Here is a 23,154-nt window from a genome sequence, read left to right as displayed (position 1 = left end):
GCATGACAATTTCCATCACATTAGAGGGCAAAGGACAAGCATGGGAAAGACTTCCATTGTATAACCAAGAAACCACAGCTCAGCCCATTTCCCAAAGTAAAGGCCTGAGTAAATTGTGAGCGTGCGTGGAAGGCCAGCAAACTCGCATTCCTTCAGACTTGGAGTTGCTTTAGAGCCAGAAGGCTCCTACATCACCATCTTTGCTGCAATAAGAAAGTTCCTGGGGTTTTTTTCCTTCTTTTGGTTAAGTGACTAAAGTGCACACATCAGACAGGAATAAGAAATTTGCCATATCTGAAGTAGAAAAATCACTAGCTTTTAGAACTCACGAACTTTTGAGACCTTCATGTTGTAACTGTAACGTTGCAATAACAGGAATTGATTTCAGTTACCTTCTTGTGTGAGCTGGTTCTCACTTGGAAAAGGAAATAACAGGAGCAGTTGGCCGAGTTCCCAGCTGTCACCAGCTAAATCTGTCTCAGCTGTTGGTTTGTTTCAAGAGCTTCACCAAATCAGTCTGTAATCCCTCTGCTCCGTCATGTGGATACTGGCAGCTTACCCACAGTTAAGGGTTAAAAGCTCCAGCAGCACAGTTGTTAAGCCTCGCCAATATATAGGGAAGGTTTTGTGAATTCTCCAGAGAGCTTAGTTCTGCAGAAAAATTAACTTATGATAAAAAAAAAAAATGATGTCTTCAGAAGTTGACAGATGAGGTGAATTACACATCTGATGTATTTAGTTCTTTTTTGGGTTGCGAATTAAAGTTCAATTGATTTTGTGCTGCTCCTGTGTTATACATGGCTTGACTGTCATTTTTGCCCTGAAATCGCAGCTTGCATGATGGAAATCAGAGTAGGGTGCCCTTTAGTTGGTATTAATGTTCCATTGTGATGCCTGAGGCGACTCATTCCATCTTGATGAGATGGGCTAAGAAACAATACCCAAGAAAACAGTACCTTGAGGTTTTTTTTTTTTTTTCCCCAAATTCATCCCACAATAGATGCATTTTTAAGCTTCCTGAAGATACAGCAAGACAAAACTTTGCTGATTATACTCAAGTTCACCCTTAAAAGTGACCTTTCTAACTGGGAGTGTGGAATAATGCTTGGGAGTCTATTGTACTGCAGTGAGCAAGTGGGAATCGCTTAGTCCAGCTGTTAGACCTTGCTTAGACATTCAAATTAGCTGTGAAAGGTTTTTCTTGTTCTCTTTGTAATTAGCTGGCCAAGGTATTAGGTGCTGAGAATAGGTGGAATAGTTTAGGTGGAGTGATTTCACTGCCTGCCTTTTCAATGATAAAGAAAGGCCTGACTTGTCCCCATTGTCAGTGGGAATGACGGTATGAAAACAGAAATATCCACATGTGAACGGGAAGGAAATGGTCAAGAGATGTAACGCCATGGTGGCAGGACAGCTGGATAACCACTGCTGCCGAATTCGGAAATTGTAGGTCTGGAGACAAAGGTTTTTAAATGTTTTGGTAGTTTTGTTTTTAATGTTGATAGGAGAGTGATGAAAATAGTGCCCAATATTTATGCAGAGTAAAGGATGCAAAAATCGCCTTGTAGGCATCATCTCAGCACACAGAGATGTTCTGTGTGGAGAACGCATATTTGGACACGAAGATGTGTGGAAAATGGCATAAAATTTACATCATGTCTGTTTAGATAAAGTAAACTGATAGTGCTTTGATAAGGTCACTGACTGGGGACAGGAAGCATCATCTTTGTGGAGGTGAGTGTTTGGTACAGTGGGAGGCTTAGTCTGGAGAGTATCGGTGCTAGGGGGTTAGGAGCGGTCTGAGGACTTAGTTTGAAGGAGGGGCAGCATTGGAGGAAGCCTTAGGCCAGAGAAGAGAGCACTTAAGCCATTTAGATGCCAATCTTGGGACCAGTTGTAGTTATTTCATTACTGCCTGTAACACAGCTGTTGGAAGCATGGTAATTTAATTGTACTGATGACACAAAGATGTCAGGCCTCATCGGTGAGGGAGAGGATGGGGCAGTTCCAAACGAATAACTGAGTATCACTGGGAATGGGCTGGAGTTCAGAGATTCAGTATGCCAGAGTACACACCTGGAGGGTAATAGCAGAAACAAATCTGCCATGAGAACGTCATCGATGAGCAGTCATGGTGGAGAAGGAGCCGTTGTGCAGTTCAGCTGCCGCAGGACTGAGCTGCTGTTGTGACGCGGCTGTGAAAAAGGCAAATGCGGACAGTGCTTTGGGAGGGAGTTCCAGTTCTTTTGGAGAAGTGTTGATGTCGTCGTACGTGGCCTGTGAGGTGTCATCTGAAGTAGCGTGTGTAATTCTGTAACTTGTGTTAGGGAGAGACAAACTCAATAAGGGCAGAGAAAAGCCATTAGGAAGACCGAGGGTGCAGACTGTGAAAGTGTTTGGTTTGCAAGAAGGAGAGGGTGTCCTGGTGGTTAGTTCAGGGAGAGAGAAAAGCTTCTGCCAGAAAAGAGCAGCGTTGACACGAGAACAAATAGGTCTAAACTGATCACAGATAAATTCAGACTGAAAATGGAGAGAGGAGTGAGGAATGTCAAAAAGTGCAGGAAGGCCTGGGAGTGACTCCTCATGAGTCATGGGTGCAAGGAGACCCGACTGCTTTTACTGAGGACCTGAAGAGCCTCTTGAGAGGTGGCACAAGCTCAGTGACACCAGGCAGCCCCTGGCTCCTCGTCCTGCTGTTGCTAATTGTATATATCCCATGTTTAACCAGGCTTTGGTGCAGAGTTCCCAGGCTCTTTTAAAAAAAAAAAAAAAAAAAAAAAAAAAAAAGAGAACTACTTGCTGTAGTAAATTGGTTGCCAAATATTAAGAAGCACTGTAGAGATGCTACGTACGTCTCAGGTGTGGCTGGCAGCAGGATTTTTATTTGCAGGGTTTGCACTTATCTCCACTGTAGCAGGAAGGGAACAGATGGAAGGGGCAGAGACCTGCATTAACTGACATTGTCTCACCCGCAGAGCCAACCCAGCCTCACCGAGGAAAAGTCCAAGAAGCTAAAGAGACGGCCGCAGATGAAGCGCAGGTCGCAGGCGGAGGTGATGAAGGAGCGAGAGGACGAGTGTTTCAGCTGTGGGGACGGAGGGCAGCTAGTTTCTTGTAAGAAGCCAGGCTGCCCCAAGGTGTACCACGCAGACTGCCTCAACCTGACTAAGAGACCTGCAGGTCAGTGCTCTGCACGGCTGGGCTCTGCTTGGGTCACAGTGTTGGCTCGAGGTGTCCCAGACACTGCTCATCACCTTTCACTCACTTCACAGCATCTTAAAGTTTAGAGAAATCTTTCTCACTTGAACAGACCTTGTGGCCCATATGACACAACCCTGGTTTTCACGCCACTGTGACTGCAAAAAGATGAATTAATTGCTGAAGGGGGAGCTGGTCCTTGCCTAAGAAATGGTGCTCTTGAGCTGACCCCATCCTGGGGGCCTGGCAGAGGACAGTCCCAACAATAGTTGAGGTATTGATTCCTCAGACTGGCTGTTTTCCCAAAGCTGAAGACAATTGAGTGAGTTGAATGGTGAGGAAAAACACTGATGGAAAATAGGAGTTAGAGAAGAATGTGTTAGATGTCTGAATAGTCATGAGTTCATAGTTAAGGAAGAGAACAGTATCAAAGCATATCCTAGTTTGTGGTGAAATGAGGGCAGAAATACGAAATAAAAAGAAATAATATTCAAAAAGTACTTTTAGTTGGGTGCAGAGAAAGAAATAGGCTCCCTGTATGAGTGATAAAACAGCTTTGAGTTTGTTAGTAGCTCAGGAAGTGTAAAGTAACATCTATTAGAGGGAAAGATTTAAGTTGTATTTAAAAGTTGTAAGGGAGGTTGAGGGGAGTGTTTCCTCTGTTGTTTCAATTTGTCTTGGTTACTAAAGGAGTTCCTGCGACCTTTAATGAGTGTTCAGGTTTAACCAGTGCTCAGAAAGGCAAAAAGTCTGACCTGAGTCTTGGTAGGCCAGTTAGCCCGATGTCTGCCAGGCCAGGAGGATGGAAAAGCTGATACGGGATCAAGTGCCTAAAGAATTAAATGGTAAGAATATAAACAATACTAGATGACAAGTTTTTAGGTAGAATAACTCATCAAACCTAATTTAGGGTTTTTTGCTAAGATAATACATTTGGTTAATAAAAGCAACTGCATTGAAGTAATTTGTTTAGGGAGCTGTAAATCTTTTGATGTAATACTGTAAGCATTGTTATAATTAGAAATTCTCTATGCAGCTTGGTACAGTATTTTCTGAACACATCGGAGGTAGGCTGAGAAACATGGAACCAAGCGGTCTCTGAAAATAAGTGCCAGGAGAGTCACTGCGACAGAGCGTTTCTGTCGGCACGCCATGGGGAGCCAGAACTGGGCATTCAGCACCTCTAGCTGTAATTTGGCAGAAGGTGTAGGAGGGCTAGTAGCATATTTTGTAGATGACAGAAATTATGTGTGTGCATGTGTTAAGTTTTGGGGAGAATAGGGCGTTTATACAGAAGAGCTTGGATTGCTCATTGAACAAATGCTGTAACAGAGCAGTGTGAAAGCCAACAGGAGTGCAGGTCATTCCTATGGAACATCATCGTTCAGGGTGAGGGAGTCCTGAATACCACCTTTCTATCTGTTTTTGTGTGCTAAGACAGGGCGCTGTAACATCCTGGCAGGTTTCCCCATGCTTTAAAGTCTCCAGTAAAGGAGAATCCAGCCTTTAGCCTGTTCCCCTGCTTTCCATTTGAAAAGTTTCTCCTAACAGCCTGACTTGAAAAAACAAAGGATTGCCATCTCTCTGATAGCCATTTTTTTACATACTGGGAGACTGTTATCTCCTTAGTCCTTTTCCAGCTTAAACAAACACAGCCTCTCCTTGCAGCTCTTATTTTCTAAAATTATTATTTAATTTAAACCACCAAAATTTAAACCACAACTGGATCGTGTCCCACTTGCCTACACATTTTTAAAACTGTGGTAACAAGAGTATTTTAACAGTATTGCAGCCAAGGCCGTGCTAATACCAACAGAAGAGAATAATTATGTTTTGTGTTCCATATAGAATTTCTCAGGAAATGAGATTTGACTTGTTTTGCAAAAATAACTTTTATATTTATGTGATATTTGTGATTTGCCCTATCATGCTTGAGTCCTTGTCTTGATCCTTTTCACATACTTGTTTTATTTCTTCCTCCTGCAGTCCTGCTTTGCACTGGTCTTTAATTGCATCTTGTTGGTGCAAGAGCATCTGTCCAGTTTAAATTCTGAGCCTAACCAGATTTTTTTGCAGTCCCTCACAGCCTTGTTGTTATCCACCCATTTCTGTAAAAGTATTTGCTGTTCTGCTTCCAGAAATTTAAATTAAAATACAGATTAAAATAGACTCCTGAAGGATGTCATTGGAAACACCTCCTCAGTTTGCCAGAAGACCATTAATAGCTGTTGTTTGAGAATGATTTTCAGTCAGTTGTAGCCATTTTACTCTTTTTGCACATAGGCTGCTATTTTCATAGCCCGCTCCTTAGAGTATCCTGCAGGACATGAAAGGTTCAGCGCTTTTTACTTCAAATGTTTCCTCTGCCTTGGGCATTGCTGTCGAGTAATTGGAATTTCCTGCTTGTTTGCATGTTACTAATTGTGTGATCTTACTTCGGAGAGCTCCGGGCTGTCTCTGGAGAGGCTGCTTATTCATTAGGCCTTTTATCCTGTCAAAGACCATTAGAGTGGTTTGATAGGATTTATCCTTCCTGCAGCATACTGGCAGGTTTTGACTTATTTTATTTTCCATTTGTACAAATGATATCTATAATAATAGTCCCAGAGTCTTTCCAGTGGCCAAAGTGAGTGTTGAGCGTGGCTCCCTGGGTTGCTGATGGTGCGAGGGGAGCAGCGACAGCCTGTGCTGCAGCACCGTGAGCCTGGAAGGGGGAAAACCACGTGTAGTGTTAAACATCCCCCCTCCGAAAAGGATGCTGAAAAATTGGAATAGACACAGAAAAGCGGTATACATATTTTGAGACTGGAACAGAAGCTTTGGACTGGCTTCAAAGGAGGGGAAAAACATGCTACGTGTTGTCTTCAACACCAGGGGAAAAGCAGCGTGAGAGAGGGGAGTAGAAAGGTGATGTTGCCCAAGTGCATGGAGAAATGCCCGCAGCTGCTCAGTGCCGTGCTGAAGTCGCGCTCTCTTCCAGCCTCCCTGGAAAAGAGCTGGTAGCCAAAGCCACAGATGTGTGGGCTTGGTTCAGGGAGGCTGGGAAGTGCTCTGGCCTGGCTGGTGTCCACGGCTGCCCTCCATCACCACTTGTGCTCTGAGCGCAGGCTGGCCTGTGCAAGGACTGCTCTGCAGGGAGCTGCTCTTTGCAGCAAGGCAGGGAGCTGGGGGTGTGGGGTGTTGAGGGAGCATGGAGGCAGCAGGCATATTTGGAAAGGCAGCCATGCTGGTCCTATGGTGAGAGGTCAGGAACTCAGCATCGTGTATCCTGGGTGCAAATGGTCTCACTGTTCCTTGTGTCCACAAACTGGTGAGAAGCGTTTGGTAGAGACAGCGGCAGCCTTGGCTGAGGGAGCAGGGGGCTGAACTGGTGAGTTCATCTACAAGTGAAAAAAGCAGCAATCTCTGAAGTGTAATGTTGGCTTTTTCCTCAGTGATGGTGTTGATACTGGTGGTGAATAGATTCAGCGTGGACATGGAGCTCCTCAGGGAGCAGCTTGGCTTCGTGTTAAGCAGTATTTTTGTCACGGCCATACACAGAGGTTAAGGAAGATGCCTTTGGGTACAGAGGCAATAGAAACTTAATCCCATGTGATCACTGCTCTCTCACTTCTTCTTTCTGATAAACAGGAAGGGAGGTTGTTGGCCCAGAATTAACAAAGATTTAGATGAACCTGACGCATCTACTTAAAAAGTCCATTGGGGGTATTATACACAGATACCACTGTTGTCTGTGGAAAACAGAGCCACAGAGATGTGGAAGCTGGGGGTGTCTGCTCTTCTCTAAATGCCCGTATTGGTTAGTGTTGTGCTGGAGCCAGATGGGCTTTTGGTCTGACCTGGTGTGGCTTGTGTTTGTCATGATTATCATCGCCCTTGTTGCTTCTGAGGATGCAGGTTCCTGTTTAACTGCCTGTCAAGCCTGGGAGCTATGGCAGAAACTGAGAAGGACATGTAGAATTGTATAGGAGTATTACGGGGTGTTCGCACTCTGCCTTGAACTCTCTTTGCAGCGGGCCTTGTCTCTTCCACTTGTACCACTCCTAAGGTATGTCTTTTCTCTTGTGTCTGTGCTGCAGGAAAATGGGAGTGCCCGTGGCATCAGTGTGATATGTGTGGTAAGGAAGCAGCTTCCTTCTGCGAGATGTGCCCCAGGTCCTTCTGCAAGCAGCACCGGGAAGGCATGCTCTTCATCTCCAAGCTGGATGGACGTTTATGCTGCACAGAGCACGATCCCTGTGGGCCTAACCCTCTAGAGCCGGGAGAAATTCGTGAGTATGTGCCTCCCATAGGAGCCCTGGCTAACGGCGAGGACACCCAGCCACCAGAGCAGCCACCTGCCGACACAGACCTGAGCGTTCAGCCTCTGGACAGCCTACCTCAGTCTGTGGCCCTCAGACTGCAGTCACCAGAAAAGCCCCCCGCTACCCTAGCGCTGAGGCTGCCGCCGTCAGACAAGCCCCCCACCACCCTAGCCCTGAGGTTGCAGCCGTCAAACAAGCCCCCCACCACCCTGGCCCTCAGGCTGCCTCCACCAGACAAACCACCCGCCACCCTGGCGCTGAGACTGCCACCGTCAAATAAACCCCCCACCACCTTGTCACTGAGGCTGAAGCCATCCAACAAACCCCCCACCACCCTCTCGCTCCGGCTGCAGCCTTCAGACAAACCTCCCACCACCCTGTCGCTCCGCCTGCAGCCGTCGGACAGGCCCCAGGCTGCCCTGTCCCTAAGGCTGCAGTCAGAGAAGCAACCCATCATCGTAGCGCTGAGGCCTCAGCAGCCTGACAAACCTCCCACCAACGCGGTGCTGTGGCCACTGGATGAGTCCTCCAGTGATGCCTCACAGCCTCATCTGCCGAGCAAATCTCCTCCAGGAACTCCACAGTCGTCGGACGAGTCGCTTGTTGCTGCTGGTACCCTGCAGCTCCAGCTGTCGGATGAGCCTCCTGCTGCCCCTGGGGTTTTGGGGTTATCGGACAATTCTCTCATTAACACCAGGACCCAGCAGCCTGAGCTGCTGGATGAGTTCCCAACGAAATGCCTGCATCCTCAACTGTCGGACAGACTTCTCGCCACGGCGGGGACTCTGCAGTCCCAGCCGGTGGATGAGCCTCCTGCGGCCGATCTGCCTCAGCCGTTGGACAGAGCTTCTGCCCAGAGTCCGCAGCTTCGGTCTGTGGAAAAGGCTCCCAGCTCCGTGGTGCTGCAGGTCCCAGCATCGGAGATGGCTCCCAGTCCCGGGGTGCTGTGGCCTCTGCCCATTGAAAAAGTCCACAGCTCCCTGGTCTCACGGATCCTGCCCATGGAGAAGGCTCCTGGATCGGCTGTGCCACGGCCCCCGCCTCCAGAGAAGGCTTCCTTCTCCGGGGCAGTGCGGGTCCCAGCCACGGAGAACACTCCCAGCTCTGGGGTGCCCCGTTCCCTGCCCCTGGAGAAGGCTCCTGCCTCGGGGATGCCACGGATCCTGCCCACAGAGAAGGCTCCCAGCTTAGGGGTGCCGCGGCCGCTGCCTCTGGAGAAGGCTCCTGGCTCTCGGTCACCGCATGTCCTGCCCATGGAGAAGGCTCTCGGCTCGGGGGCCCTGCGAATCCCGCTCACACAGAAGGTGCTTGCCCCCGGGGTGCTGCGGCCCCTGCCTCCAGAGAAGGCTGCCGACTCTGGGGCCCTGCGGGTCCTGCCTCCGGAGAAGGCTCTCAGCTCCGGGGTGGCTCGGCCTCAGCTCTTGGAGAGGCCTCTCACTCTTACAGCCCCGTGGCCTCAGGCGTCAGACAAGCTGGCTGCTGCCGTGGCTCCTCGGCCTCAAGCCTTGGACAAGCCTCTGGCTGCATCAGCTCCGAGGCTGTTGCTGTCAGAGAAGGCGCTGCGGCCTGTCGACCAGAACGCTCAGCCAAAGGAGAGAGGAGCCCTGGCCGTGGAACTGAGTCCCCAGCAGAAAGAGAGGACCATGTTAGCTGGCGAGCAAATCTCTTGGTCTGCTGGGAAGGTGGTGACGCATGTCGGACAGGTACCTTGGCCTACGGAGAAACTACAGACGCATGAGCAAACCCACTGGCCCACTGCAAAAGCCCTGACGCCTGCAGAGCAGCCTCCCCGGACAGCAGAGAAACTACCGGAGCCAACCCTTCAACCCAGCTGGGAAGTGGCCTCAGCCCCCGCAGAGCAAACCCCTTGGACATCAGAGAGATTGCGTGCATTTGAGCAGACCCCTCGGCCAGCCAGGGAAGCACCAGTGCCCCCGGAGCAGATGCAGTGGCTTGTCACGAACATTCAGACAATTGACCAGATTTCTTGGCTGAGTGGAAAAGCACAGACTCCTCGGGGGCAGGACCCTTTGCCTGAACAAAACACAGCGCTAGCCCGTAACCAGGATTCTGTCTGTCGTGAGTTGGCCGACTCAGAGCCAAAGTGAGGTTGGTGAATATGGGAGGCAGGTTTCAGTCTTTTAATGTTTAGGGAGGGGGATCTTTGTTTTGTTTTTTTTATTCACTTCCCTGAGCCCAGCCCCTAACCCATGCACATCCCATCCATATTCTCTTGTGACATGAGCAAGGACATTCTCTTAAGTCTGAGTGTGGCCCAGCCGAAGGGAGAGAGCATCCATGACCTTTTCCTCTTCCTTTTACAAATGGTAAAGCTGAAATAAAGAGTCCACTCTGGGTAAAAATCTCCAATTCCATTGAAATGGTCACATTACTGATCCAGCGTGTTCGAGCGCCAGGTCTGATTCATAGGCGGGTTCCCAGGTACAGCTAGGGGCCTTGCTTTTATTACTGTATTTAGAGGAAGCAGATCAGTCAGGCTGCCCTGGGACTGGAGACGTTTCGGGGATCAGGCAGTGAGCAGTCATGTGTACGCCCTTGCTGGACTCTGTAGAAGCAGGGAAGGGGTTTATCTGTCATCTGCCCAAGTCTCTGTCCGTGCAGGGTGTTGCTTTGCGAGGTTTGTCCGTATGTTCACTGGGACATGCTGCATGCGTGGTTCACTGAAGGACAGCTATCGTCTCCAGCTGAGCTGGGAGAGGAGCCTGCTGCACTCGCTCAGTGCAGTTTTCTCCAGCAATAGACAATATCCATTCAGGCTCCTCTGTACAAAGCTGCGACTGGCCAGGCCTGAGAAACGGGGAATCTGAAGGAGGTCAGGGAAAAGAGAGGTCTTGGAAGAAGCCATCTGGCAGTACTTTCATTCTTGTGTCTTAATCCTTTAGCACAGGACACGTGGAGTGTTTCCTGCACTTGAAAACATTGTGACCTATAAAGCAGCAATAGCAGAGTAGGGCAGAGTGGGTTTCCCCAAGGTGCTGAGCACTGCCCTGGCACGGTGGTGGTGCTCCCTTTCAAATTTCCATCCAGTCTCTTCTTGACTTCTGTCGTCACCGTGAGCCAGCAGACTGAGCAGTCTTTTCTCCCCTTGCCTCAGAGACATGTTCAGGACGTGTTTGCATCATACCTGGTCTTCCCAGCAGCAGGACACACTGCCGAGCTGCAAGTGAAGCCTGTACCGTTTGCTACACAGCGCGGAGGCAAGGGTGCCGTAGCTGTATTGGGACCCATCTCAACACCTTCCCCTTGGGTAGCTTCTGGCTTAACTCTTCTACAACCAAAGGAGACTTGAATTAACTGGACTGTGTTGGTGTGCGTGTGTGTGTGTGCGCGTGTGTGTCCTTCCAACTGAATAGTAGTTCTCACACTGGAACACGGTGGGCTGCGGCAGCTGGCTGGCTTTCTTTTTACTCTTCTCCCTTTTCCAGTTAAGGAGATGTTTAGTACCTGGTGGTCATCAGGCTGGTGTCCAGACTAGGCCTGCTGAAAGCCGTTTACTCAAACGTTGAGGCAGAAGTTTGCTTGGCCGTGGTACTCGTGGGGCAAGCAGTAGAGTCCCAGGGACCTGCAGAGTGGCATCTTGTGACCACCGGCACCCTCGCAGGCAGGAGGAGGATGGGCCTCCCTGGGCGGCACTGCTCGGGCTGGATGGGGTCGGTATCCTGCCAAGGAAGCGCTGCTGACCAGCACACTCTCCCACTCTCACAACACATTACCTCTGTGGTTTGCCTGAGCTCCGCCGATCGGGGTGCTGCAGCCTCGGATCTCCGTGCCCGCCACCAGACCCTTGCGCAGCTCCAGTGTATCCTTCTCCTTCCAGGCAGATCCGCAGGTCCCTCCCTGGAAAGGGAGCGTTCAGCTCCGGCCTGACCCTCTCCCTCCGCTGTGGGAGCAGGTCCTTGTTCCCACCTGGCTTGCAAGTGCATGCTGCTCCCAGAGCAGACGGTCATGAGCTTTGCGGTTTTCTATGAAGGGAGGCAGACACTTGTACCGAGACAAATCCCGATCCATTCTCCTTTCCTGATGTACGCACCCCAAGACAACGTCCTGCTGTAAAGGCCGGGTGTGCTGGGCATGAGGGGACATTACCAGTGCTATGGTGCATCTCTTCTCTAGTCCGAATCATTTCAGATCCTTTGTAGAATAGCTAGCAACTTCGAAAAGCTTTATGGCTTATGGAAACTTACTGTTTAATGTTGTTTTTTTCCGGGAAGACTGGCAGGTCAGTTCCTGCTTGCTGCTGAAACTGGGGAAATGCAAGCAGCTTGTGTTTCTGCGTGACTCCTGCACAAAGGGAATCAGGACAACTCCTCAGAGCCATTGAGAGAGAAGATAATCTAAGGGCATTCATTAACTTTTTTAAACAAAATTTAAAAAAAAATGATAATGACGTTCAGTATATTAAGTATTTATCATGTGTGAGAAGGAAAATAAATCTTGAATTTACATTTATAGGCCTTCCCATGAGCTGGACTTAGTCATGTAGATTGTGTAAGTAGGGTTACCTCCGTGCCAGCCACCCAGCCAGCTACAGCTGTAACCAGAAAGGTATCTGCACTGCTCTGTCCACCTCCGCTTCGCATTGTCACGTGTTAACTAGTTACTTGTTTCATGAAAAATAAACTGTGAATATTTTTGGTGCAGGCTTTTTTAAATCTGTAAAATGGAGAAGTTCTCAATGAATTCTCGTAAGTGCAGGTTTGAAAAAATCACTTCTATAAATCGTGTGCTCACGTAGTAGGGTGAAGTTCACTGCAGCAGCAGCCTTTCATGCAGCAGGCTCTTACCCAAAAGCTTATTTTGAACAGTGAACGTGGATTGAACCGTTGCATGGCATTTCAAACCCACAGCCTTATTCCTTGCATCTGACCATACCCCACCTCTCTTCTTGTCTGCCTTCATGCCTTTTCCATGAGGATCCAGGTTTCTGGCTTGCTACCTTCCAGCTACTGTCGGAAAGTTGACTTCAGCGTAGCTGGGAGGCTGCTCAGTAAAACTGACGTTTGGAAACATCATTGAAGGAGGAAGCCAACAAGCTGCTCTTCCCTCCTCGCCCTCGTTGGGCCCCTGGGGGATGCTGTGTCAGATCAGGAGGGCTTTTCAGACGTATGCAGGGCTTGCAGAGGGAGTAGTGGTGCTGTTAGGAACGGCTGGCTGTGCTGGGTCACCTCATCAAGACAGGCAAGGCCAGACCAGGCATGGAGATAGGTCCCAGCAGCCCTGCCCTGCCCAGCCTTCATCGGCAGGGAGCATGGGCTGAGAAACAGCTCTGGGCAACAAAACCCTCACAAAGGAAATGTGGGCTTCTTCAGTACTTGAGGTGACTCTTGCTGTTGGTGGCAGCTGGTAGCACTGCCTTTGGAGGAGGAGAGGGAAATGTCTGTACAGAAGTAGCTGGGTTCATTTTCTGCAGTTCATTGCTGCCTTCAGAGTTCAGCCAGTTTGAATCACTGGGGTTTTTTAAGGTAGAGGAAAGCAGCGGATAACACATATCCCTGGCAGACCGCTCCTGCGGGAGAGAGTCTGCTGCAGCTCTGCTCTAGCCTCCCTGAGCCCTTGCGCTGGGCTTGGCCAGCTTTGCTGCAGCTCTGTGGCCAAGGCCACGGTGCTTTTTTGCTGCATTGGAGGGATCCGATCACTCGGCCGCTGACAGTTTCGGCTCAGCCATAATTGCACCCAAGGTGGGTGAGAGGTGACTGTTGCGTTGATTCACTGTTGTGGAGAGTTGTAGAAGCAGAATTAAGGGTGTAATTATTTCTGCTCAGAGCTGTGTCCATTTCCCTGCTGTCCTAGGGGGGCTCACAGGAACTTCCCAGGCTCATGAGCCCATTCCCACTTGTAGGAATGGCTCCCCCTTCCCAGTTCTGAAGGGGATGAAGGATTTGCTCCCATGCAAATGCTTCGCTGGTCAACATCCTTGCTGTCCAGATAGCCTGGCTGCCCCTGCTCAGAGCAGTGGGTTGGGGTCACTGGCCGTGGCCTCCGTCCCATGGCGGGACCCACTTCAGCAGTGGATTTCCCCAGTGGGCAGGAGAGTCCCAGTTGACCTTTGACGAGGGAGTAGCTCTGGTGAGGGGTAACGGCGTGGTCAGGGGCTCACATTGGCACAGCCTGCCTGCCTAGGCAGGGGAGGAGGGTTGCAGAGGAGGAGCCACCGCAGGGCCTGTGGGATGCGTGGGCAGGAGGGGAGCAGGCACAGGCCACCGTTCTGCGTGGCTCATCCCATCTGCACCAGCTCGCTGGGCTGGCGCCTGCTGTCAGCCAGGGCTCTGGTGAATCTAGCAGAAAAGCAACCACTGTAAGGGATAATCTCCTACTGCACATCTTCAGATGCTAACTAGCTCATGGTAGCTTGCTTTATTGCTGTTCTCGAGTTAAAACTTTTCTTATTTAACAAAAAACCCCACAAGAACCAGGTTCACTTCAATGCACAAAGTATCCAGGTGGTGCTGTGGGAGCATGCGTTATAATTCAGGGTTAAACCCCCCCGCAGGCACAGGCTTCGCTTTGAAGGTGTGGCTGTTGTTAAAATTCAGATGAGAGAGATGGTTGAATCTAAAGGACAGTAATATACTAAGGTGAGACAATGCAGATTGAGGGTGCTAGAAGAGCTTCAGCTCAGTTTTGCAGAAAAAAAGGAAGAAAAAGAAAAAGCAGCCCTAACCCTGATGCATCTCGGCAGTGGTTTAACCTGAGCACGCTGTGGATGTGCACTGCTCCTACCTGGACGCCGCAGCCAGCGTTGTGACAGGGCAGGGGGAGTTTGAGAAACCTTAGACCTTCAGCACCTTCCGTTTATTTTTAATTTCAGCCTTAACTTCTGATTTTGCTTGATGTTTGGAATAACCATAATTGTAACCTGCTTGTAATGTGCTTTGCCCTAAATTACTCATGAGGCTTTCAGCCTTTGCCAGCCAGTGAGTGTTAAAGCAAAGTGGCAAACCGTGCAGCTACTCTGAAAGTACGGAGGGGGCCGGCGAGGGCTCACGCTGTGTTTGATTGCCTGGGCTTTGTCCGTGCTAATTACTCCCCTGTGATAGTGAGAACGCCGGTGGCAGCATTTGCAGCCGAGGCTGTGCCTCTTGCAGCAGCACGGCCGGGCTGATGGGTGCTCGGGGCTCCCAGGGCCTGGGAGGTGGGATGCTGGAGCTTGGGGACTGCTCCGCCGCTTGCCTGGCTTCAGCAGGAGTCTCGCCTGCGGGGTGGCAGTGCCCTTGCTCAGCAGGAGGTGGGAAAAGGCAAGATTTCTTTCTCCGGGTCCTCCAAAAGCGATCTAAGCAAAGTCCGGTGCAGGGGGACAGCGTGCGTGAGCTTGGGCTGGAGAAGTGGCGGTGATGGACAGTCCCTACAGCACTGAATCTACCTCCTAGGGAAATCTGAGAAATGGGTGTTGCTATGTCCTATTTCAAGGTAAAGTTTTAATCAGTTTGCCCTCGGCGAAGCACTTGGGCTATTGTGGTGCTATTGTAAACCGTTCGGCAGCTTAGCACAGTAGGGCTGAACTCACAGCTCCTGGCCCATGGGCTGGAGGTTTCTTTGCCGGCTGAATCCCTTCCCCTGATAGCTGGGGCTGGGCTTCGGCACATGTGACGGAAACAGGACGAGGCGTGACTCGGTTCCTTCGATTTATGATGGTTTTGAGACTCAAACCAGTGTGCCAGTGGGCCCCGTGGGCATAGGGAGTGAGTGGAGCCACATGAAGCAAGGCAGGCATCTGCTAACTGCATGTTCTTTGTGTCCGTTTGGTACTGAGCTGGTTTCAGTTTTTGTTTTTTTCTGATGTTTCCGAGTTGTTGACTTCAAGGAACTGGGTTTTGTGTATTTTTTTAGACACTGGGAACTTGTTAAAAGGAAAAGCAGCAGCACCGGGAGGCTCAAGGTGGAGCGTGGCTGGAGCTGAGGGCGGCCTCGGCCGACGTGGGTGGGAGGAGGTCAGATGTGTCGGCAGCGGCTGGCGCAGGCAGGGAGCAGGCAGGGAGCAGCTCTCCCTGCAACGGGCAGGAGAAGCCTTTCAGCAGCGGCGCTCCTGGCCCTGCTTAACCGCGGTGCTGAGTTCACCGCCCCACCAGCCTGCTCGCCTCCGAGGCACAGAACGTGTCGGATACCGTGCCTGGCTTTGAATGTCCCCTGCCGCCCGACGGTGCCATGTGCTCTCATGGGGCTGGGGTCCTGGCTGCCGGCTAGGCTGGGGCTCCCAGGTAGGGTGGCCCTGGCTGCCCGCTCCCCCTTCCTCGCTGCCCGGGGACCGGGAGGAGGGACATGAGGGGCCACCCATGGCAGTGGCATAAGTTGTGCTGAAGCCGCGAGTGGGAGGTTTGCTCAGAGGCAGGGGGAAGCCTTGGTGTGAGCAGCCCCACGCTGCATTACCCCCCCACCGAGGTCTGCTGCCCCCGGGGTGGCAGCGGAGGGGCGTCCCCCACGGGGTCCTGTCCTGCAGGCTTGGCCGGAGGGAAACACGGCGGGAGTCGAGGTGCCCGGCTGAGGCGGGGGCCGGCCGGAGCTGCGGGCGGGCACCGGGGCGGTGGCTGGGGCAAGCACTGCGTGGGGGACACGTGGGTGCTCGGCCCTGGCTGGGACTTGTCTGTTGGTTCTAAGCAGGGATGCCAGAGCGGGTGAGAGAAACCTACATATTTCCAGCATGTATATTATTTTTAGAAGAGGGAGAGGGGAGAGTCTTGGACCATTGATTACTTTCATTTTGCTCCCCTTAGACTGTTGGCTGTGTATGTGAAACTTATAATGAAAAGAGGGTTGCCCTGCCTAGGTGCTCCCAGAACATGTACTGTAATTCTTTGTACATAGAAGAAAAATTACTGTAAAGTAAAGTTTAACTTTACTCTCGATGTCCTCTTGTGGTTTGTCTTGCCGAGCGGGGAGGTGCGGGGGGAGCCCGGCTGTGCCCAGACACCCGGGGCAGGGATGGGAGAGCCCCGACAGCCTCGCACGGCAGCGGCGCAGGCAGGGGGACAGCTCAGACCACAATGTGTTTTATTTACATTGTACACCTCGAGAGAAGACGCTTAAATAAATCTGCAAAGAATGGGGCAGCATCTCCGAGAGAATAAGTTAACGGCCACCGCTGGGCCACAGCAGCGACTCGAGGAAGCAGCTCCCGCAAACGCCAGGTGGCAGGGAGAGGGTCCCCAGGGGTGACGGCCCGCGGCTCCCGGCACCGCAGGATGCTCGCAGCACCGCACGGCAGCCCTCTGCCGCTCCGCACACCGGGAGAGAGCAGTCCGCGGGGCTGCACGCCGCTGCCGCGTTGCGGACAGGCCCGTACAGCTAAAACACAGCAGGTAAAAAACCGGAGGAGTCCGGCGTGCGCCGGCTGCCCGGCCAGCAGCAGCGGTTCCCTTTTGGCAGGAGGTCTCAGTGGTGGCAGCAGCTGTAGAAATACGCACCGCTCCTCTGGCCCAGGTCGACACCCTTCTCCTCTGGAAGAGAGCAGGGGCAGCAGGCTGCCGGCACGTCCACACCATGATGCCGTGTGGGAGCCCAAAAGCTGCCGGTCCCAGGCCTGGGCCCTGGCGGGTCCCTTGGGGAGGGGTTCGGTGCCCCCGCAGAGAAGTGGCAGGGCTCACGGCCACGGCACGGCCCAGGGCTAGAGGCGTAGCTGGGCTCAGCACGCCTAGGCAGGCCTGGCGCAGAGCTGACAGCCAGTCCCACAGCCGGGCAAGGCTCCTGGCTGCCCCTTTGCCAAAGGCCACCTGTGGCCCAGTTGGGCAGACGTGCTGAGCTTGGCCCGAGTCAGGATGAGGACACCGTAACAGAACCCAAGCTCTGTGGGACAACCCCTGGCATGGAGCCGCAGCGGCCCCAGGGAGGGTGGGGGCGAGGAAGGGCCCTGCCAGACCCCACAGCACTCGTCCTCCGCACCCTCCCCAGCAGCACATGCACCCCCCAGCACTGGAGAGGGTGCTTGGGGAGGGACAGATCCTGCCTGCTCACCTGTCATCACCTGGAAGGCGGTGAAGTGGACGTAGTCCTCAGCCACCTTCTGGAACAGCTCATCTGGGGGGAGAGTGGGCAGGGTGGGTGTGGGCAGCCCCACCACCAGGCAGAAACCCCCGGCCCTGCTCGGGCACGGCTGGCAGCGAGGGGGCTACTCACCCACACTCTGGCCCGTCTTACTGGAGGTCTCAAAGAGCTCTGCCTTGATCTCTGAAACGAGGGCCTGGGTTAGCGCCTGCTGCGGGTGCAGGATGTGGCCCCGCAGGCTCGGCTCCCCCCTGGAGTCACCCCTCGGGCACGGCTGCCGACAGCGGGCTGCCAGGGGCCCAGTGCAGGGCTCCGCGCTCCCGTCCCCTCGGCCCAGCTGGCCGCGTGCCTGCCCGTGTCAGGACATGCCATGCCCAGGAAGGTCCCTGGCAGAGCCAGGGCCTCACCGCGCAGGGAGCCCTGGTGCCTGGAGCAACCGGATCTGCTGCGGATCCAGGGCAAGGGCAGAGCCCCTCACGCCTCCCAGGCACACGTGGATGCAGCAGCTCCATCCCCCCCCCTCGCCCCCCCACCCACTTGGTGCTGAGGGAGCCCGGGAAGGGCCAGTACTGCCCAGCACTGCCCAGCCGCGAGCATCCCGGCCCCGTGCGGCGCCCGGCCGTACCGTCGGCATAGTCCTGCACGTCGTGGAAGTCGACCCCCCGCTTCCTCCTGTCCTCCTCCAGCAGGTCGCTCTTGGTGCCGCACAGGTAGATCCGGCAGCTCTGCGGCAGGCAGAGGGGCGGGAGGGACGCACCCACGGGCCCGGCACCGCCACCAGCTCCCCTTCCCCTCTGGCGAGGCTCCGCAGCCCCCCCCCAGCCCCCCAGCCCGGCCGTACCTCCTCGCAGTTCTGCAGCTCATTCACCCAGAACTTGGCTCGCTGGAAACTGCTGCTGTCGGTGAGATCTGGGGTAGAGGGGTCAGGGTGTGCGCCCACCCCCTGCCGCAGCACCCAACCCACCGGTGCCGGCACCACCCCAGCCCAGGACCTTCACAGCCGCTGGCTCCTTCCTCTTCCCGCGGCACCGTGCCCTTACCGTAGCAGACGACGGCGGCCCGTGCCCCGCGGTAGTAGATGCGACTCATGGCCTCGTAGCGCTCCGAGCCGGCCGTGTCCTGGGGGTGACAGGGAAGCGCTCAGCAGGTGGGGGGGGGTCTCGGGTGTCCCCGTGCCGGGGGGTGGCCGGGGATGGCACCGGGGTGCTGGCACAGCACCTCGCCCCCGCGCTTACCCAGATCCCCAGGGTCACCGTCTGGTCCCCCACGGACATCACCTTGGCCACGAAGGCGGCCCCGATTGTCTGGAAGAAAAGCAGGAGGAGCGGTGGGGACCGGCCCGGGGACGCGGGGGGATCCTGTCCGGGGACGCGGCGGGCACCTGGCCTGGGAACGCGGCGGGGAACCGGCCCGGAGACACGGCGGGGAAACGAGGGGACCGACCCGAGGACGCGGGAGGGACGTGGGGGGCACCAGCCCGGGGACATGAGGGAGACGCGGGGGCACCGTCCCGGGGACGTGGAGGAAGCAGCCCGGGGAGGCGGGGGGGCCGTCCGACGGCAGGCCCGGTGCCCGGTGCCCGGCGCGGTCACTCACGTTCTGGTAGGGCCCGGGCCGGAAGCGGCGGTGGGCGCAGCGCTCCACCAGGCTGCTCTTGCCCACGCCCTCCTGCCCCAGCAGCACCACCTTGGCGTCCACCCGCCGCCCGCTCATCCTCGCGCCGCCGCCGCCGCCGCGGGGCGGGGCCGCAACCGGGCGGGGCGGGGCCGGCGCGGCGGAAGCGCGCGGCGGGGCGTGGCCGGGTCGGAGGCGGAAGTGCGCAGGGGCAAGGCGGAAGTGCGCGGCGGGGCGGAGCGGGGCGAGCGGAGGCGGCGGGCAGAGGCCGCATGGCGGCCGCCCAGCAGGCGCGGGCCGGAGCGGGCGCGACGGCGCGGGCCTGAGCGGCGGCGGCGGCCCATGGGGAAGTACTGCGCCAGCCTGGGCGTCCTCAAGGGGCCCTGGGACCAGGTCTTCGCCGCCTTCTGGCAGCGATACCCCAACCCCTACAGGTGCGCCGGGGCCGGCCCCCCCCCCCGCCTCAGGGCTTCCCCCGGGGCCCTCCCCTACCCCCCAAACAGGGCCCTCCCCGGGATCTGCCGCGGCCCTCTGCCCCCCTCCAAAGGGTCCCGCGGGGTCCGTGTCCTCCACCCCGGTCCCCCGCGGGATGGTGCCACCCCCCCCGCCTTTCCCCGGGGGTCCCACGGGGGCAGGGCCCTTTGCTCGCCCCCTTCCAGAGTCTTCTGGGATGGGTGCCCCGCACCAGCAGTTCCCAGGGGGCAGCAGGTTCCCTCTCTCCCTTAATACCACAGCCCTCTTCCGCACCCCTGCAGCGCCTGGTGGTTCCCGGCCCCGGGAGGGTGTTGGCCGGGAGCGGGCCCTGATGTTTTCTTCCCCCTCCCCATTTTAGCAAACATGTCCTGACCGAAGACATCGTGCACCGGGAGGTGACGGCAGACCACAAGCTGCTCTCCCGGCGGCTCCTGACCAAGACCAACCGGATGCCCCGGTGGGCAGAGCGCTTCTTCCCGGCCAATGTCGCCCACTCCGTCTACATCCTGGAGGACTCTATTGTGGACCCCAAGAACCGAACCATGACCACATTCACCTGGAACATCAACCACGCGCGTCTCATGGTAGGTGCCCCCGGGCGGGCACGCGGGTGGGTGGCGGGCGCTGGTCAGTGCCGACAGCCGGGTTGTGCCTCGTGCAGGTGGTGGAGGAGCGCTGCGTGTACCAGGTGAACCCGGAGAACAGCAACTGGACCGAGGTCAAGCGGGAAGCCTGGGTCTCTTCCAGCCTGTTTGGCGTCTCGCGGGCCGTCCAGGTGAGCGCTGCCAACTGCGCGAGCAGTGCTGTGTACGTCCTCTTTGGAGAGGCCTTAAAGCTGCTGCTCCCCCCTGCTCTGCCCCTTCCCGATGCTGGTTTTTCCACCCTTTCCCCTCATTCCCCCCATCGAGATCTTGGGGTGCCCAGAACCATCACTGCTGGTGGGCACGAGCCCACCAGATGTTTGGGACTGGTCAAGCTGGGACAAAGCCCCAGGGGCTGCGTATGACCGGGGAGCTGGGCTTGCACCTTCACTGACTTTTCCCTTGCAGGAGTTTGGTCTGGCCAGGTTCAAAAGCAACGTGACCAAGAGCACTAAGGGATTTGAATACGTGCTAGCAAGAATGCAAGGTGAGCACCCGAGGGCAGGCTGGGGCTGACCGGGACGGGTCTCTTGGAGTTACAGGTCACACTGGGAACACTCCAGTCCCTGGGCAGGTCACGGCTTGAACTAATCTGACTCTGAAATCCTGGTCCCTTGCCTTTGCCCCCATGTCTTGGCACAGCCTGCTCGTCCTGAGCAGAGCAGCCAGGCAGCACTTACAGGGCTGGGCAGGGGTGGAGTGCAGGCGGGAGGGGGACGTAACACAGCAGCAGTCACGTGCCTGCAGTTCCCCTTCACGACGTGCCCTGACGCACGCAGGTCAGGAGCGCCGGGCTCATCTTCCCCCCTGTGTGGGGAAGTCACCTCTGTGCCAAGGTGACGGGGCCGGTCTAGCTTGCATCAGCTGGCACTCCTGTGCCGGGATAGGGCGGGGGCCACTGGGGCTGGGTTAACAACTTCCATGTTACAGGAGAAGCTCCATCCAAAACACTGGTGGAGACAGCGAAGGAAGCAACCGAGAAAGCCAAGGAGACGGCTCTGGCTGCTACGGAGAAAGCCAAGGACTTGGCGAGCAAGGCAGCCACCAAGAAGAAGCAGTACGTGTGAGGGGCCGGGCACAGGCGAGCGCTGGCTGCACCAGAACAGATAGGAGCCTCCTTAGATTTTATATTTTTAAACAAACTGTACAAGTCTGACAATCAGCTGCTGTTAGACCCTTTCTGAGATGTAATTATCATTAAAGAATTTACTCCCACCTCTGACTTGGCCTGGGGCTGGCCTGCCTAGAGCAGAGCCCAGTGCTGCCCGCCGCTCCGAGGGTCCGGCCCACTGCTGGGGCACTGGGCTCACAGGCAAGACGCAAGCAGGGGTTTCACTAAGTGCCTTTACTAGAATAGTGTCTGGTACGTACAAGAGGGCAGGGCGGCTGTGGGAGCGAGAAGGCAGGTTGCTTAATGCACTCGTTTCCCCTTCCTGGCTCTCCAGGGGCGGCAGAGCCCTCCTGTAGCCGTGTCTGCTGGGGGCAGCGCTGCCCCACACCCGTGCCAGGCAACCCCGGCCCCCAGCCTGCCTGGGGGCGCACGGGGGGAGGCGGGAGGGTGTCCCCGTGACAGCTGGGCCCTCTTCCAGCGCCTCTTGCAGCGCATTCCGGTGCAGAGTGGGTGCCACAGCGCTGTGCCAGCCCCGTGCGCTCAGCGCCGTGGCCGGTGCCGCTCAGCGGCCCAGCAGCGGGGGAGCCAAGCCGGGCACTTGCCCCCACCTGTGGCCCCTTACCCGGGCAGCCATGATGAGGCCGGCGGAGGCTGCATTTCCGGCAGCGGCAGGCAGGGAGGAGGCAGGCAGGCAGTGCAGGGAAGGCAGCAGGTGCCGTCAGGACGTGGGGCTGCGGGGGCTGGAGTAGCTGTGGTCCCTCCAGGTGCCGAAGCCGGGCAGCAGGTCCCCGCCGAACACCGCACCATCCACCTCTATCTCGGCATCCTCTGGGCACCGGGGAGAGGCCAGGTCAGGCCCCCGGTAGCCTCCCGTTCCCTGCCCACCCTCCCTCCTCTTACTCACCTCCCTCAGAGGGCTCCGAGAGCTGGGACGAGTCCAGGCTGTCAGCCCGTGCCCGTTCCCCGCTGGCGGGCGAGAGCAACCGTTCCAGCCGCCGCCGCAGGCTCTGCTGCCGGTTACGCAGCTGGTCCTTGGCCTTTCGTGCCCTCAGCTCCTGCTCCTCCAGCCTCTGCAGGGATCCGGTGAGCCGTGAGCAGGATCCCGAGCTGGGCGGCCCTGTCGCTGCTGAGGGGCCCTCCGGTCGGGGTCCCGGCCGGAGGGCCCCCAAGCGGCGACAGGGTCGCCCCCCTCACCTGGATGTGAAGCCGGGCACGGTGCAGGAGGCTCAGCGTGGTGGGACGGGACGGCCCCGCGCCCACCGGCACCTGCTGCTTCAGCCGCTCCAGACAGCACCGGAGCTGGGCTCTCCTGCGGCCGGGCAGGGAGGGGGACGATGACACGGTGGTCAGCCACGGGGTGGAGGCACGGCCATGGCCCCCTCCCTGCCCCGCCGCTTCCAGACCCCCCCCGCCCCCGGTACCTGTGCTTCTCCAGCGCGTTATGCACCGACCTGCAGGAGAGCCCCCGGTGATCAGAACGGGCGCTACCGGCCGGCCGCCATCCGCCCAGCCCAGCCCAGCCCAGCCCCGCCGCTCACCTGACGCTGCCCACGGCCCGGCGGGACCGCGCGGGGCAGGGTGAGGCGTAGCCGTGCTCGGCCTCGGCCAGGCACGGCGGGCACCGGGGACCGGCCGCCCCGCGCTCCCGCCGCTCCAGGAACTCGGCCGCCTGCAGCAGCACCTGGATGCTGGTGGCCGCCGGCTCCATGGCGGGGAGGGGAGGGGAGGGGGCGGGGCGGGCGCGGCGGGGCGAGCCGCGCGCTCATTGGCTGGCGGGCGCCCCGCGGCGCTGACGTCGGCGCGGCGGGGAAACAAA

General features: G+C 56.1%; 4 protein-coding genes across 5 annotated transcripts in view; 2 read left to right on the top strand and 2 right to left on the bottom strand.

Moving 5' to 3' along the window:
* The window catches only part of NSD1 (nuclear receptor binding SET domain protein 1), a 66,047-nt gene extending 49,684 nt beyond the window's left edge, over positions 1-16,363 (top strand). Inside the window, 2 exon segments of the mRNA XM_050905389.1 lie at positions 2,976-3,180; positions 7,278-16,363. Of these exon segments, the coding sequence (XP_050761346.1) occupies positions 2,976-3,180; positions 7,278-9,610 (2,538 nt within the window). The 3' untranslated portion in view covers positions 9,611-16,363.
* A 131-nt stretch (positions 16,364-16,494) lies between these two features.
* RAB24 (RAB24, member RAS oncogene family) lies at positions 16,495-19,211 on the bottom strand. The gene is made up of 8 exons (XM_050905381.1): positions 19,095-19,211; positions 18,734-18,802; positions 18,539-18,617; positions 18,340-18,407; positions 18,124-18,223; positions 17,631-17,681; positions 17,469-17,531; positions 16,495-16,954 (listed from the first exon to the last, which is right to left on the bottom strand). Exons 1-8 carry the CDS (start codon positions 19,209-19,211, stop codon positions 16,890-16,892), a joined length of 612 nt encoding a protein of 203 aa, XP_050761338.1. The 3' UTR covers positions 16,495-16,889.
* Positions 19,212-19,397: 186 nt separating this feature from the next.
* On the top strand, positions 19,398-21,442 carry PRELID1 (PRELI domain containing 1). 2 transcript variants are annotated; one of them, XM_050905217.1, is made up of 5 exons: positions 19,398-19,546; positions 19,945-20,170; positions 20,248-20,361; positions 20,636-20,714; positions 21,191-21,442. In XM_050905217.1, exons 1-5 carry the CDS (start codon positions 19,455-19,457, stop codon positions 21,292-21,294), a joined length of 615 nt encoding a protein of 204 aa, XP_050761174.1. In that variant the 5' UTR covers positions 19,398-19,454; the 3' UTR covers positions 21,295-21,442. The 2 variants fall into 2 exon arrangements, with proteins under 2 accessions (XP_050761174.1, XP_050761173.1); XM_050905216.1 differs by having other exon boundaries at positions 19,402-19,546; positions 21,158-21,442.
* An 18-nt stretch (positions 21,443-21,460) lies between these two features.
* On the bottom strand, positions 21,461-23,046 carry MXD3 (MAX dimerization protein 3). Its single transcript, XM_050905215.1, is given in 4 exon segments — positions 21,461-22,166; positions 22,243-22,408; positions 22,533-22,647; positions 22,760-23,046. Coding segments are annotated over 4 exon segments (678 nt in total). The 3' UTR covers positions 21,461-22,056.
* Between the last annotated feature and the right edge of the window lie 108 nt (positions 23,047-23,154).

Source organism: Gymnogyps californianus, chromosome 14 (genome assembly GCF_018139145.2).
Source record: "Gymnogyps californianus isolate 813 chromosome 14, ASM1813914v2, whole genome shotgun sequence".
NCBI lineage: Eukaryota > Metazoa > Chordata > Aves > Accipitriformes > Cathartidae > Gymnogyps > Gymnogyps californianus.
This window is presented reverse-complemented; position numbering and strand designations above follow the sequence as displayed.

Coding starts and splice junctions, on each gene's coding strand:
- RAB24 (XM_050905381.1), bottom strand. CDS start 19,211: ATGAGCGGGCGGCGGGTGGACGCCAAGGTGGTGCTGCTGGGGCAGGAG. Junction 18,803..19,094: donor GGCCCGGGCCCTACCAGAAC/GTGAGTGACCGC, acceptor CTTTTCTTCCAG/ACAATCGGGGCCGCCTTCGT. Junction 18,618..18,733: donor CGGTGACCCTGGGGATCTGG/GTAAGCGCGGGG, acceptor TGTCACCCCCAG/GACACGGCCGGCTCGGAGCG.
- PRELID1 (XM_050905216.1), top strand. CDS start 19,455: ATGGGGAAGTACTGCGCCAGCCTGGGCGTCCTCAAGGGGCCCTGGGAC. Junction 19,547..19,944: donor CGATACCCCAACCCCTACAG/GTGCGCCGGGGC, acceptor TCCCCATTTTAG/CAAACATGTCCTGACCGAAG. Junction 20,362..20,635: donor GCGTCTCGCGGGCCGTCCAG/GTGAGCGCTGCC, acceptor TTTCCCTTGCAG/GAGTTTGGTCTGGCCAGGTT.